The sequence below is a fragment of the Lactuca sativa genome, chromosome 4, assembly GCF_002870075.4.
Source record: "Lactuca sativa cultivar Salinas chromosome 4, Lsat_Salinas_v11, whole genome shotgun sequence".
NCBI classification, from domain to species: domain Eukaryota; kingdom Viridiplantae; phylum Streptophyta; class Magnoliopsida; order Asterales; family Asteraceae; genus Lactuca; species Lactuca sativa.
The window spans coordinates 98,458,130-98,475,164 of record NC_056626.2 but is presented as its reverse complement, the minus strand read 5'-3'; the positions used below and the strand labels follow the sequence as shown (position 1 = coordinate 98,475,164).

Here is a 17,035-nt window from a genome sequence, read left to right as displayed (position 1 = left end):
TAACCAAAATTAAATACATGTGAATACATAAAAACTGAAATACACATAATTGTCTCACTACGTGGATAATTACTGAAAATTTAAGGTATATATGTAGTAATAATCACATGTTTGTGTTAAATAATAAATCATTAAGTGCATTATAAATATTAATCTTGAAATTCTTGATTTTTTTTCTCTTTATATGACAATTTTGACCCTTTGACCGAGTTTGACCGATTTTGACCGAGTTGGCCGAGTTTGACTGAGTAGGCCCGAGCAAGACCGAGTAGGCCCGAGTTTGACTGAGTTTGTCCGATTTTTGACCGAGTTTGACTGATTTTTGGCCGATTTTGACTAAATCCGAGTTTTCTGGCCGAGTTGACATTACTCGCCTCGGTGGAGGGCCAATTCCGAGTAATTGGCCGAGTACTTGGCCGAGTAGGCTGAGTTTTGCAACACTGTGTGGGATACCTCGTCTTGTGAGGCTTCAGCTGCCTCGAGACATATGCTATCACGTGACCCCTCTGCATCAACACTACGCCCATCCCTGAGATAGACGCATTGCAATAGACCACAAACTCCTCCACTCCCTTCGAAATGGCTAACACCGGAGCTTCGCATAATCTCTGGCGAAAAGTATCGAATGAGGCCTACTGCTTAGGCCCCCAAACAAAAGTAACGCCCCTCCGGGTCGATCTGGTGAGAGGAACCGCAATCTTGGACAAATCCCAGATAAATCTCCGATAGTAGCCGGACAATCCCAAAAAACTACAGATCTCGGATGGGGATCTCGGCACCTCCCACCACATAAAACCGCCTCAATCTTGGCCGGATAGACCAATATCCCATTCTGATTAACGACAGATCTCGGGAACTGGATCTCTCGTAACTAGATATCACACTTGGAGAATTTGGCGTACAGCCTCTCTGACAACAAAACCTGAAGAACCTCTGGTCGATGCTCCTCATGCTGCTCTCTAGATCTCGAATATACTAAGATATCTTTAATGAACACGATCACCGACCGGTCCAACATAGGCCCACACAACCGGTTCATGAGATCCATGAATGTCGCTAGTGCGTTGGTGAGCCCGAAAGGCATCACCACAAACTCGTAATGCCCATAACGAGTTCTAATGGTTGTCTTCTGAATATCGTTCTCGCATACTCTCATCCGGTGATATCCTAATCTCAAATTAATCTTGGAAAACCAAGATGCCCCTTGAAGCTGATCGAATAAATCATCGATCCTCGGAAGTGGATAATAGTACTTGACCGTCGACTTGTTCAACTACCAGTAATCAATGCACATCCGGTTTGAACCATACTTCTTCTTGACAAAAAGGATCGGTGCTCCCCACGGCGAGCGACTCTGGTGGCGCTAAGTGATAAGGTGCCTTGGTGATAGGCGCCGCTCTCGGAACCAAATCAATCTGAAACTGCACTTGCCTCTTGGGAGGCACACCCGACAACTCTTCGGGAAAAACATCGGGAAAATTGCACACTATCGGAACCTCGGAGGTACAACTCGGCTTCTCTAACACAATCCGTGAATGCATCATGTACGCCAGGGAATCCATACAACCATGCTGTAAAATCTGCCTCGCCCTGGCAACAGAGCAGAAAGTTGACCCCGATTTGGTACGCTCGCCATACAATGTAAGCACTCCTCCACTAGGGTCTCGTATAGTTACCAACTAACACTCGCAGTTGATCACTGCTCCAAAGCGGCTCAACCAATCCATGCCCACGATGACACAAACATCACCCATCACGATCCGTAGCAGGTCAATCGGAAAACTCGACACTAAAAATCTCCAGCACACATCCTCGGAATACATCGGTAGCAAAAACCGCATGCTTATCTGCTATAGAAACCCGCAGAGGTCGACTCAACACCTCATGTCGGATACCGATGTGACGACTAAAGACTAAAGACACAAAGGATCAACTCGCACCTTAGTCAAATAACACTAAAGCAGGTACAAAACTCATAATAAATGTACCTAAATATAGCACAGAATAAGCACAATAAATCTCAGAATAAATAAATAAGGAAATACGTACCAGCCACGACATCAGGTGTTGCACAGACCTTTACCACTGTTAGCTGAAAAGCTCTCCCACGAGCCTTCGGAACCTCGTACTTCACCGATCAAAGGTCAGTAGCACGCAAAGCAGTAGGAGGGAAACCCTGCGCTGATCCTTGAACAAGCTGAGGGTACTCGACCTTCCGATGGCCAGTCTGATTGTAGTGGAAGCAGACTTCAAATTCCTTGGGGCAATCCTTTGCCATGTGCTCCTCCTTGCAACATTTGTAGCAAATCCCCACCCGGCAATATCCCTCATGACTCTTGCCACACTAGCCACAAGTGCAGCCTTTCTGGCCTCTTGATCTTGAATGAGCAAGCTTATCCCGCTTGGCTGTCGGCTGTGGCTGTGCCAACCACCGGTCTCTCCCCTGAGACTCGGTATCCTCCCTCGCCTCAGTCTCCAGCTCGATCTCCCTCCTCCTAGCATTTGCCTAAATTTTAGAAAATATACGATAAGACGTGTTCGCCATGAACTCTCGAATATCCCTACTCATAATGCTCAAGTACCGTCTAATGCGTGCCTGCTTAGTCGACACACGCTCAGGGCAAAACAATGCCCTCTCATGAAACATCCACATAATCACAGTCACTGACTCTGTCTTCTTTCTGAGAGACAAAAACTCTGGGAGAACCGTTCCCTCTCCACAGGGGGAACATACTCATCTCGGAACATCACAAAAAATGTCTTCCAAGTCATCTCAACATGCTATGTAGGACTAAAACTGGCCGTCACAAACTTCCACCAGTGCTTCGCTCCCAAGCGAACCTGGTTCAGCACGAACCGTACCCTCAAATGCTCTGGGCATGAACAACTGTAGAAACACCCCTCGATATCGGAGATCCATCTCATCGCAGGAATCGGATCCTAAGTCCCATCAAACTCTGGTGGCTTCGTGTTGCTGAACTCCTGGTACAGCAACGAGTCACCTCCCTGTGGTCTGGTAGCAGCGATAGTTGTGGTGGCTGCAGCAACAGCCGCGCCAGAAACTACAGCGTATCGCTCATCAAACTTCTCGATCAAAGTGGTCTTAATATACCCAAACATCTTCAAAATAGCCTCCCGTATGGCTGCAACCACCTCGTCGTGAAGCATCCTGCGAATCTCATCATCGCTGACTCCACTTCTCTTTGGGGTGTGGCGGGTACCTAGCATGATGTCTCTAAAACACAACATAAAATCATCAGAGACTTGATCGAGTATACTCACACTCGACTACTCATACCTACTTGTTCCTTAGCATTCGAATGATTCTGACTTGGGTTGCACATATACCAGATGCTTTCAGTAGTACAGGCCTAATGCTACCTTCCACACCGCACCTGTAGTCACCGCAAGTCGTCCTCCTGGGATTCTAATTCACAGATACTGTATATTTCACGAATCATAGACTACTCTCTCAGAAGACCCTTCTAAAGCTCATCTAAGTATCTCTTCCTGGATTATCTCCCGACTCTGAACTCAACACTTACTCAAGCAAATAACAGATAACATTGATCCAAAACATCTCCTAGGCTAAGGCATCACAAATCAGGCAACTCTAGCCCTAGAATATGAAATACCTAGACTAGCCTCTAGCATGAAATCCTAACAAAATATCTCATAAATATCAAATAATACAAAAGTAAGGGTATTTTGGGAAATCACTGTTCGGGCGCGGGCTGATTGTACACACCGCTTCAACTTGTTTACTCTTAAAACTCTTTCTCTTTTTGGAAAATTCTTTTCTTTTTAAAATTCTTCTCAAATCCTCAGTTTGAGTCCACACACACCCGGAGGTGCATCCAAATCCCTCAAACCAAGGCTCTGATGCCAACTTGTAACGACGTAAATTTCAAACCAAAAATTTCAATTTAAAAACACATGTATCTCAATAATAAAATCACAAAACATCACAATGTCAAATTGTCAAATCTTATATCAAAAACTATTCATATATCAAAACTCCAGGATCCTCCAATTCATAACTCAACTTTTGATGTGTGTGTACAATCAAGTCGACGCCTTCTCGTGATCCTTAGAAGTACCTGAAACACATAACACATATCATGGTAAGCACAAAGCTTAGTGAGTTCCCCAAAATACCACACAGAGCTTAATAGCCACTATAGGCTATAACTCAATAAGACCCTCTGATCAATGTGTCTCAGTGGGACCCTCTGGTCCCAACTCAGTAAACTCATAATAACAATATTCAGCATAAATCACAAATACATAATTCATAATATCACATAACACAGATAAGCACATAAGACAACTCAATCACGCAAGGATACCACTCTTAGTAAGTATAGTGAGAATACTCACCTCGTAAGCTAGCAAGTAAAAGTCTCATACTCGGGAATCTCGAACTAGCTTCCGCCTAACACATTGGATAAGTATCTCTCATCAATACTTCACTCATACTAAAATACACCAAAGGTTGCTCTCTCATTCTCTCTAACTCTTGGAATGGGTAAAAGACCATTTTACCCCTCCATGGTCTTCATTACTTATGTTGACCAAATCCTAAATTCAAAAGAAGTCAATCTCGAGTCAACAATCCCAGTTTGACCTAACTCGTCGAGTGCACTCTTGTGACTCGTCGAGTCCATTGGTACCTCCAAAGTCTTCGTGAAGGTGTAGCTCGTCGAGTTAATCCCTAACTCGACGAGTTATAGCATAGCCAGCTGATCGGGACAAATCCTAACTGACTCGTCGATTCAGCTCCTCGACTCGGCGAGTCCATTTAGACTCTTTTCTCATTCAGACGATTTCAAGGCAGAAAACCTTCCCAAACTCTAGGTCTACACTCTTAAGTCTAGTTTATCATGTAAAGTCATAGGCTGTACGTCCATGCATGGCACTTAGGGCTTGAAATTCCAAAACATATCTTAAAAAGGGTTTTTCACTCAAGATCATTATTATGGCTAAATAAAGCAGGGACTTTTTGACTCTAGGGACCTTACATGATCCAGATCTGAATTCTAAACGTCTATATGAAATTAAAACACTTTAGGTCCTAATTTTAGATACAAAAAGCCCTGAACTCCCAAAATCACGAGATCTACTCAACAAAATGAAAAAGGTGCAAGCTTTATACCTTTCCCATAAGTTATGAGATGAAATAGCCACGGATCTAGCAACTCCTTCTTGTCCTCGCCTTGGAATCCTTCTCAACTCTTCAAAAGATGCACCAAACACTCAAGGTTAGCTCAAAACTCTCTCTCTAAGCTCACAGACCGATTAGGGTTTACTCTCAGGGAAGTATAGCCGCAAATGAGGCTATAAGTGCCCTTAAATACGGCTCTTGGACTCGTAGAGTAGGTCATTAATCCCACGTGGCACATCGTGACTCTATTCGACGAGTTGTAGCACTGAATCGTCAAGTAGCTCAATAGTCCTCAAAATAATTAAATAAATAAACAATATACCTGGAAGTCCAGATGTTACACGTATGCACCAAGTCTCTTATTATGTTGAAGCAATGAGCATAACCCAATGGCTTACCCTTATTGCATAGTCATCAACGTAAGATATACTTGTCAGATCCTAAAATGACAAAGGGATGTTCATCTCCCTAACCTCCTAGTTTGAGGTAGAAATGGGACCATTATGAGTTAACGGTGAATCCTTGATTCTAGATTGCAACTTAATCTATGATATGAAAGTTTAAACCACTTCTTGTTGATGAGTTAAAATGTTAATGATTCACACTAATTTCACTTCCGCATAACTAAAACAATCCATTTTATCCTTTATCTTATTAACAGAGCTTGATGATTTACTTGTAAAACCACACACTAATAAACGTTTGAAAGTCTATGCCGATGGTTAGTCTATGTACCATAGACTATCACACGCACAAATCCTTTCTTACCCTTAGATTCTTTTTTAGTGTTTTATGATTCAGCGTAATGTACCATACGCTGATGAGAGCTTGAAAAATATGTGTCGATGGGTATATCATTTTCCATGATATATTACACGCACCTATCCACTGGTGACATTTTCTTCTAATAAAAGAGATTTATGATTCAGTGTAGGAAACAACACACTGATGAGATCTCGCAATACCATGTCAGTGAATGGTAGTTTAAGCCCACACTATCAGGAGGCATCACAAACCTACTAAGTGACCATCTCAAGCCACTTGCTGATCGACCATGATGATGCTGATGACGTGTCAAAAGTATCTATCTTATCCAAACGGTAACTTTTTGAATGACGATTAAAAGGTATATCATCTTGGGATATGAAATTTTTACGGAGAAGATATCTTTAGTCATGATTACATAAAAAGGAAGAAACGTTTTTAGTAAAAATCAGGGATTCTTCATCTTAGGTCAATTTTACAAGTAATTCAAGAAATTAAGCTCTCTCTCTCTCTCAATCTCAAAAAGACTCCAAACCGTCATCTTCCTCAAAGCTTTCACCATGTCAAAGCCCTTGTACGAGTTTGCTCCCAGTGCTAACATCATCAAAGGTCCTCATGCTTCTGACTCTACCATCACCATCCAACCAAAAAATGTGGTATTCTCGGATGAAATTCCAAAGTAGTTCGCAAACTCAGGAATCGAAGACATTTTTTACTTCGTTAAGAGCGATCCTCTTCAATATGCGTTCTGTGACATTCTCAATCCCTTTTACCTTAAATAAGTATGTGAATTTTACTATACATGCTCTGTTGATATTGTTTCTTGAACCATTACCGGAACCATTAGAGATGGTCAGTATAGGGCTAGTATTGATGTAGAATCCTTCTGAGCTGCTCTTCGTTTTCCACAATTTGAAAGTTACTATAAAACTAATTCTCAAGAAAATTGCAAGACTGTTCGTGAAAAATTAGGGTATAACTTCAAATTGAAGGGCCTCACTTGTGATCCTTACAAAAACACTTTTCATCAGTGTTTTAATGTAGGATGGAAATACTTAATAGGTGTGATTGGAAAATGCCTTGGTCACAATATTGGAAGTTTGGATCAACTGAATCTCTTTGGGCAAAGGATCTTATACTCCATCATTTACCAAAAAAAAGGATTTTCCTCAATTCTTTCTTGATCAGATGATTGATTGTATTTCTAGGAACAAGAGACCATTGCATGTTCCCTACTTGCGTTGGTTTGGGTTGATCTTGTCTCGTGAAGAAGGCTATGTTGAAAGTCATGGGATCATCATTCCTATTCCTGCTCTTTCCTCGAAAATTGTCAATGATGCTCCATCTAAGGATGATTTTCCTATTACTGCATGGATGCAAAAGTGGATTGAAAATCCCTATGCGATTGAATCCTCATACTCTGAAGAGGATAATGAAAATGATGATGCTGATGATGAAGAGGATAATGATGATGCTGGTGATGAAGAATATAATGATGATGGGAATGATGATGATTCAGAAGCTTGTAATAAAGAAGGGGTAGATAAAGAAGAAGTCACTGATAAAGGTGAAGAAGACTCAGCAAATGACATGGTAGATGACTTCACTTAGAAAATGAGTTGTCCTCCAAATTTGAACAAGAACATACGTTTTTCAACTACTTCTTCACCCTCTTCCTCTGCTGATGACACTGAACATCGTTGATCAATGCTCTTGTTGGAGATAATACTGAGCTAATGATCCAGGATGACCATTCTCCAACACCATCTCCTTCTCCTCAAGCTGATACAGTTCATCAAGCTGAAAGGATTCCTCCTACACGATCACCCATTATTACAGATGTTCTTCATCAGGATCATCAGGAAGAATCCAGCTCCAACTTTGAAACTGTTGTGCTTTCCCAACTCTCCTTAATTGTTCAGTGAACTCAATTAATGGATAAAATATTAACTAAAGTTAAAAGGGATGTGGCTACAATGAAGAGACTTATGGCCTTGGATGATGATGATGATATGGTTCTTGATGACACTCCACCAAATTCTCCAGGTGATATTGCTCTTCCACCTCCACCTCTATCAACAAATATTCCTCCACCACCTCCTCCACCATTTCATCCTCCTCCAAGAATATTAAAAGGGTCCTCAACTAATGCAAATGCAGGTGGTGATTACATCTCAGCCTGAGATGACTGGAAATATCGAAGCTGAAATTGTTAAAGCAGAAACTAAAAAAATGATTCTTGGTGCTGATGTTGATGCTACAACTGATCAGCCCATTCCAAACACTGGTGACTAATAAAAAAACCGACGACTATGAAGGGTTTATGGATCTTGTTTTCATGCAAAAATCTATTTTTATGTTGTTACATTAAATATCTTCTATCCTGGTTCTTGTTATGAGGGTGAGATCTCTTAAGAGGTTCCTCAAGGAACAAATAGTGAAAATTGATTCTGATGATGGTGTCTAGGTCAATTCTCAAATACGAAAGGCTTCCTTCTCAGGGGGAGCTCTTAACAATGACGTTAGAAGTTCCTCTGCAGCTGATGATACTTCAACACCTCCTCAAAAGAAATTCAAGCTCATTTTTATCTGAATAAGTTAGCAAAAATATGGAGCTTACCTATCAGTGAAGTTAAACAGATCATGCTGAAATACAATGTTGGTGTTCGATAGAGGAAAGAAGCCAGAAAACAAGAGTGTGTGTCTGCCAAACTTATTCAAGAACTTGTTTTGCTAATTAGAATATTGATGTTCAAAGCATTGATAATCAAGTCAAGAAGATCCTTAATAACAATCTGGAAAAACAACACATTGTTTCAGACCTAAATGACTGAATCGACAGAAAGAATTTTGCATACATTCTGAATCGAAGAAAAAATCCTGATCCCATCATAAAAGTAAGATGCACCAAGTCAAAGAACGAGTCACTAAAGCTTCACATGGTAGCAAAGAAAATAGAGTATGAATACAATGAAGTTGTATTTGCTCGTGAGCTAGTCAAATTTGGCTATAGCGAATAGATGAAAATTCAAGGAGTTATAAACAAACACAAGGGTGTTCATGCTCAATAAGTGAAGTTGGAAATCCAAGATCTTCTTAACAAAGTAAAGAAAATGAACATCGTGCCATCCGCTAGTCCATCAACTAGTTTATCAAAATCAGTCTCATCAAGAAGAACAGGCACTCCCAGACAGTCCAACAATACCAATTTTCTTCTTCTTTATGGCACCATATACATCAACAATGAATTACCAGTGGTGTTAAACCTGTTCAGTACATATTTATTCCAGAACTAGAGCACGGGATCTTCTTTCTTGATAGTCAAAATCAGATGTGCTTTCAACGCACTGATGACCTTCCTTTTGCTCCCACTGAGCACTTGTTTTGTCTTCGCTTGGAAGGACTAGGTCACTATGAACTTGAAAGAGGAAATTTTGTGTTGATATCACTGCAGCTGAGTAGAAGACTGGATGAGCTAAACTTGATCAATTTAAATGGGTAAAGCCTGAAGTCTTCAAAGAAGCTGACGAATTCTACAATGGCTCTTATGATGAATCTGAAGAAGAAGTTTAGTTTTGACATCATCAGACAGGGGAGATTGTAAGGTCACACCTTACGATCTGATGAGTCAAAAACATGACACAGTGATCTATCAGCATCATCTTCTACACGTCGACAATGCCAGCGTATCAAGTTTACCAGCATCAACTTAGTACATATAGTATGTGTATTATTGCTATATTAGGTAATGATATAGATAAGTATAGAATACAACATATATCTACTAGCTTTATGATAAGATTGGTTATTATTATAGATTAGATACAATCCCGTCAATAATTGGATATACATGTATAGATTAGTATATATATACAACATTAGGGCAAACCTTAAAGTTCTGTAACACAAATTTGTGTCACTTGTCTTTGTGACCATCTTCTTTGTGAAGACAAAACCTACTTTCTTTGTAAAATGAACAATTTGGAGAACATCTACGTTATTTACTTTCTGTTAATCATGTTACTTATATTAGTTTCACGCTTCTTATTCATACTTCAAGTGTATCCAATCATCACAAACCTTCAACCATCGACAACTAATAGGTTCAATACTATTGTTACTTGCTTAGGAGGTTAGGGGAGCCACAACTGTTCTGGTAAGTATATGAAGTCGCATAAGGATGTTTCTTGTGCTTTTTGCATCCGGGTGCTTCTATTGTGTCTCGAAGGGATGGTATGGAATCCATCAACTATTATTTTTGCTGGAGTGATGTTCATTATGTTCTAATGACATTTTATAATTCTTTTGATGCTCATGTTGAGTGGTATGTTTTGGTCAACTCTATTCTTGTCTTAGTTTTTCGACTCATGAGCAAGTTGTGTAAACATATAACTTAATTTTGGCAACGAATTCATGTCATGCTGGGAGCATTAAAGTCACTAGTGAGGTATTCAGGAGTTTCTTTCACTTGTTAGTGGACTATGCAGAATTGTATTACATAGGCTTAGAATTTTGACTTAGCCCAACTGTATGTTCTTGTTTGATTAGGCTTATAGGGCAGAGTTAATCATGAACTATATGATTCTATATTAGATATAGTCTTTTAGAATGAAGAATTATATGTAATGCTTGAGCCATTTCATAGACTCTAAGGTTTGTGGATGACAGACAGTGATAGTTAGAGACCTAAGTAGAGGACATCTGATTATTCGAAATGAGGGTATGCATAGCAACCCAATTTTCGGTTTTGTTGTCAAGGGCTATAAGATTTTATAGCATGAGTACATAGGTTTACTGTTTCATGGTTATTGTTATGTAGAAAGTATGAGATAAGAATTTATCACCAGAGTGCCTGTGGTTAAAAAAATTTCAGATGTTCTTCTTAGGACTTTCCATCCAAGCGTCAAGAAGAATTTAGGAATTGATAAGATCGTAGGTGCGACTCGGATAGCCAAGCACCATTTAGGTTTATGCCTTCATTTATACATGAGTTATCCTCGCAGCTAGGAGCTGCTGAGAAAGGAAATTCACTCAGTTAAGTAGTTTACCATGAGGAGTTTTGAGTGTTTTTGTGAGAAAAAAGGATGGTCCACTAAGGATGTACATCAGTTTTAGGGAGACTATTTAGCTCATAGTAAGAATCAGTTACATGTTACTGAGGATTGACAGTCGGTTGATCGATTTCAAAGGAGGATGTGTGTTTTCTTCGTATGACCTTCTTTCAGATTATCATCAAATAAGAATAAGTGAAAGGGTGTATAGAAGACGGCTTTCAGGATACATTATGGCTATTAAGGGTGTGTTTTTATGTTATATGGGGCTCCTAATACACTAACAGTATTGGTATGAGGTGGTTAGTTTTAGTTGATTCAGTTGTAGAGGTTGTTGTTGAGATTCTATTATTTGGTTACTGTGAGTTTTCTCACTATATTGTGTACAACATTGTATGCTAGTATGGTGTGTTGGGTGGGTATTGTTAGAGTACAATTATGCCTTTAGGCTGGTTAGTCTATTTGCTTGCATATGTTGATTTTAGGGGATGATGGACATGTGCCTATAGGTTCACTAAAGTGGTAGTTAGAAGTTCAACATGTATTTGGGATGATGGACTTGTTCCTAAAGGACCTTTGAGGTGTTGGCTACAATTTGATCACGATTAGAAGTTCAATATGTCTTTGGGATGATACCCTTGTGTTTATAGGCCTTCGGAAGTGCTGACTATGAGTTGATCATGGTTGGATTTAAAAGCTTAATAGGTCGTTAGGATGATTTCGTTGTGCCTATAGGCCCTTTGAGTGTTGACTAGGAACCGATTATAGTTGGAATTTCAACAGGTCTTTATGATGATGACCACAAGCCCATACACACACTTAGGTGTTGATTATGAGCCTTGCACATGTGCATTGTATGTGTAATGTGATATGTGGTATTTTGGGGAACTCAAAAAGCTTTATGCTTATAATTTTGGATTAAAAGTTTTTCAGTTAGTTCTAGTATCAGAAGGAAGGCCTAGCTTGACTATGTCGTTGATTTATGAATTGGACTTTGGTTGATTTTTTTTACTACTGTGTTTTGGACGTTATGTTTTGTAATTATTGAACCAAGGGCCTTTATATTACTTTTGGAAACATGGTTTGGACATAATATTCTATTCGAAAAATGAAAATTATGGTTTGAATTTTGGGACGTTACATCCAAGTTTTAATATAAGTCACTAAAGCTTAAATACAACTTCATACAAAAAGCTAGAGGTACTTTTTAAGCTTCAAAAATTCATTAGATTAGTGAATTGATCTATAGATTGTGGTCTATGAGTCTAGGGTTAGGAAACCCCAAAATCTCATTTGAAATTCCATTCAAGCGTCTACAAGAAAAATGTTGATTGGAGATTGAATCAATACGAGAGTATAACTTAGAAACTTCATTTGAACTTTGAAGTAAACTTGAATTTTATATTACACAATTATACTAAAACCTTAGAACAAGGAATTAAAGAGATTGAGAGGATGAAGAATGCCTCACAACACTAGAGATGACAGACAAGGTTTGATTATTCTCTAATTTTACAAAAGGGTTTCAAATCCACCATGGGAGATTGAGACCACCTTTTCCACCTTCCCAACCTAAGATCGATTGTTAGAAGGAATGCAGGGGGAATAAGAGCCAGTGCGCCTTAATCAAATTTCTTGTCTCATATTGGCTCTAAACTCATAAATTTAGCAAAATAGACACCAGGTGCCAAGTCTTTTATTGAAAATATCACAACTAAAACCTTTGCCCCACTTCACCAATATTGTAACATATTAAGGGGTCGTTTGATGTGCTATCTAACTGGGTCCATAAAATACCAATTAGCATGTTTGATATTGATTTTAGATCAAGGGACTCGGTCCAAACATTAGGACTCGGTCCAATGAAAATAGAGGACTCGGTCCTTGCTTTAAACTTGATGGACCGAGTAAAAAAAACCAAAGCTGCGTAGATGCCCTATATCCATCTCCTGTTAACTTCCCTGCGACAAAACAAGAAGTGAATCAAAGCAGCGATCAACAACAGCAACATCATCAATCAAGAACAACAGCAACAACAAAGCAACGATCAACAACAGCAAAGCAACAATCCACAGCAGCAACATCGATCAGCAGCAATATCATCAATCAAGAACAGGTTTGTTTTCCTTTTTTTATCCTTATTTTTTCTGCAATCATAAGCAGGGGCAAAACTGTCCAGAATTTATTGATTCTTAAAATTTCAATGTTTTTCATGTTCTTGATCAACGGGTTTGTTTATCTTATTTTGTCCTTATTTTTTCTGCATTCATAATCAAGGGCAAAACTGTCCAGAATTTATTGATTCTTAAAATTTCAATGTTTTTCATGTTCTTGATCAACGGGTTTGTTAATCTTATTTTGTCCTTATTTTTTCTGCATTCATAATCAAGGGCAAAATTGTCCACAATTTATTGATTCTTAAAATTTCCATGTTTTTCATGTTTTTAATCTTTTTTGTCCTTGTTTTTTCATGTTGTTGATTCTTAAAATTTCTATGGGAGCATGCATGTTATTTCCTAATTCTTGAAAACAAGAAGTGATTTTTTTATTAACTACCATATATCTTCCAAAAACAAAATTGGTTCATATGAAATTATGATGGTGTCGAATTTTAAACTTTAACACAAGTTGTCATGAATTCTAAACTTTAACACACATAGATTAATTAGTAGAGTGACTTGGAAGATTATATATAACTCAAGTGGTTGTGTAACCATATATCTTTGTGGTATTATATCTCTTTAGAGCTGTGAATGTTATATATGACAAAGGTAAATGAAAAAGTAAAAGTTTTGAAAATAATATGTAGAAGGTAAATGTTGGAAACATGCAATTCGTAGAATAGTAGTGTGAATATAAGGCAAGAGGTTTATGTTGGTGATGTTACTTTTATAAATATATGATTTTTATTTTTATTCCAAATATTTCTTGAAACATTCAAGACACTAGAGTGTGGTATTTTTTACTATAAATTAACAATTTATTATATTTGATGATTTTTTTTAATCATTTTGTATCTTTTCATCTTAATAACATTTTTATTTTATCTGTTAATAATTTTTTATAATTATAAATATGACATATTTGTGAGTATTTGTGTACATGTGTGTGTCTATATATATATATATATATATATATATATATATATATATATATATATATATATATATATATATTTATATATATATATATATATATATATATATATATGTGTGTGTGTGTGTGTGTGTGTGTTTATGTGTGCTAATATGTGTATATATTAGCATAACATGTTAAGTATTTATTTATTCATTAGACATGGCAGAAAAGAGAAGTAGAGCTAGTTGGTCTTCGGATTTTGTGAACAAAACTTTTCTTGATGCATGTATCGAAGAACTGACAAGTAACGGTCGGGAGGGTAGTGGTCTCAAAGGTACTTCATGGAATACAATAGCTGAAAAACTAAAAAAAGAACATGGCTTTGTTGTTGACAAGAAACAAATGAAATATCGTTATGACTACTTGAAAAGCAAGTATGCAGTTTGGTTGAAATTAAAAAACAAAACTGGGAATCTCTACAATCCTATCATAAACACGTTTCAAATGACGGATGAAGAGTGAAAAGCGGAGGCGAAGGTAATCTGTTAATTTAAAACACATTATTTTTTAAAGTATAATAATAAAATCAATTTTTCAAACAGTTGAACAAGATGGTCGAGAAATTAAGAAATGCACCCCTCCTTTACCCTGATCTGTGCACCCAGTTGTTTTACGGTACGACCTCGACCGGTGCTGCTAGTTGGGGACCATCTTCGACACTCCCTCACCCTGCAGAAGTGTTTACTACACAAGATTATGAGGATATCGAGATGGTAGATACACCACCTAAAATGGATATCCCAGCCTCAGCTTCAACAGTACCCCCACCTACAAGTGCATCACATGCAAGTGGAGATTCGTCTGGTCGGTCCAAAAACAAAAGAGGAAAACGAAATGCACCCACGGACACGCTAGATGATGACATAAGAGTGGTTGGCAAGGAAATTATGAAGGCGGCTCAGGCGTTCGCGCAAACTAATAATCTTGACAAGGAGATGGATGAGTGTATTGAAAAATTGAAAGGCTTAGAGTGGGGAGATTCTGATCCGAAATACATCACTGCTCTTATGTTGTTTGCTGAAAATGCTGGTAACAGGAAAATTTGGTTACGCCTCGAGTCTTCGACTTGTGAGTTGTGGGTGAAAAGTGCGGGAAAGAATTTTGGATTACTTGGTTGACTTTAGTATGACTTTAGGATGTTTTTGTCTTTATGCTTTATGGATTTACATTATGGTACATGTTATGGATTTTTATGTGTAGGGTTGTTATGTGTTTTGTTTAGGATTTTTAAGTTTAGGTTGTTTATGTGTTATGTTTAGGATTGTTATTTGGTATTGACTTTTATGTTATGGATTTTTATGACATGGATTTTTATGTTATGGAGTTATATGTCATCCATTTTAATGTTATTGATTAATGTTATGGTTTATGTTATAAAATTTATGTGATTTGTATTTAATATGTAACATGATACATATGGATAAGGAAAGTGAGTTTTTAGGTTTCCTTATAATCTCATGCTATTAGTTCGAAAAAGAAAAAAAAGAATTGAAAGAATAAAAGTTAAGGAACCGGAAGAAACCGGGCATGCATATACACAAAATTTGATACACGGATGTCCTATACAATGTTTTGATATGATGCGTCTTTCACAAGATGCATTTGTATTATTATGCAATCATTTTACTCAAGAAATTGGTTGCAACGTAGTAGGACAATAAGCATTGAAGAGAAGATGGCTATATTTTTACATGTTATAGGACATAATGAACGTTTTCGAGCTGTTAAAGAAAGGTTTCATCACTCCATACAAACGATTCATCAATGTTTTCATGAAGTGCTAAAAGCAATGATGTGTTTTGCAAGAGAAATTATTGTACCAACATCTTCTAATACACCAAGAAATCCCTCGGAACAACATAGACGGCTAAAAAACATATTTCCTGGAGCATTAGGTGCACTAGATGGAACACTTGTAAATGCAGTTATGCCTGTTGATGAACAAACTCGCTATAGGGGAAGAGGAAAATGTGAATGTTATCAAAATGTAATAGAAATTTGTGATTTTGATATGATATTCACCTTTGTATGGGCTGGATGGGAGGGCGTAGCACACGATTCTAAAGTTTTGAAAGAAGTTGCAATTAATCCGACTTCTGGATTTCCATTCCCTCCACCAGGTTTGTCATTTTTCTATAAATTTTATTATCTATATTATCTATATGATTAATTTGTCACCCATTTACAGATAAATATTACCTTTGTGATGTCGCATACACCAACACCCGTGGATTTATGGCTCCTTACCGCAATACTAGGTATTGGTTAGCCGATTTTCGAAGAAACAGAGCTTTAACAAAGGAAGAAAGGTTCAATCATGCTCATGCACAACTTAGAAATATCATTGAACGTGCTTATGGTGTATTGAAGATGAGATCTCCAATTTTAAAACGTATGGCTCCTTATCTTTTTCCAGTGCAAAGAGACATAGTTATTGCCTGTGTTGCGGTCCATAATTTTATAAAGAAATACGATATTCAAGATGACCTATTTATGAACTTTGAACAAAACACTATGGTTACTCCTAATTTGGGAGGTGGAGGAAGTGAGGGCCAAAACATACAAGGCATAGAATGGGGTTCAGAAGCCGTTAAGTATATGACTACTTTGCGTGACCAGATTGCTAATCAGTTACTTTCAAATGGTTCATGTTAAATGATATACTTTTTTTTATTATGTATGACAATGTGTATTTTGGGTTTTCTATTACACTTTCTATTTGGATTTTAAATTACATATGCTTATTTTGGATATTATGTGATAATTTTTATTTTTATAATTATTTTATCCAGCACAAAAGGACAACATAAGGATAATATGGTCATTTTTATCATTCAACATAATCAGTTAGATAAATAATCAAGCAGCATAAATTCAGTCAGATGTGGACTCAGTCAGAATTTCTAACCCAGTCAGC

The 17,035-nt window shown here is 37.7% G+C and overlaps 2 protein-coding genes across 2 annotated transcripts; both read left to right on the top strand.

Moving 5' to 3' along the window:
• The first annotated feature begins 7,117 nt into the window (after nucleotides 1-7,117).
• Nucleotides 7,118-8,112, top strand: LOC111907837 (uncharacterized). Its single transcript, XM_023903643.1, has 3 exons — nucleotides 7,118-7,522; nucleotides 7,675-7,821; nucleotides 7,912-8,112. Exons 1-3 carry the CDS (start codon nucleotides 7,118-7,120, stop codon nucleotides 8,110-8,112), a joined length of 753 nt encoding a protein of 250 aa, XP_023759411.1.
• A 7,795-nt stretch (nucleotides 8,113-15,907) lies between these two features.
• Nucleotides 15,908-16,773, top strand: LOC128133477 (uncharacterized). Its single transcript, XM_052770936.1, has 2 exons — nucleotides 15,908-16,238; nucleotides 16,307-16,773. Exons 1-2 carry the CDS (start codon nucleotides 15,908-15,910, stop codon nucleotides 16,771-16,773), a joined length of 798 nt encoding a protein of 265 aa, XP_052626896.1.
• The last annotated feature ends 262 nt before the right edge of the window (nucleotides 16,774-17,035 follow it).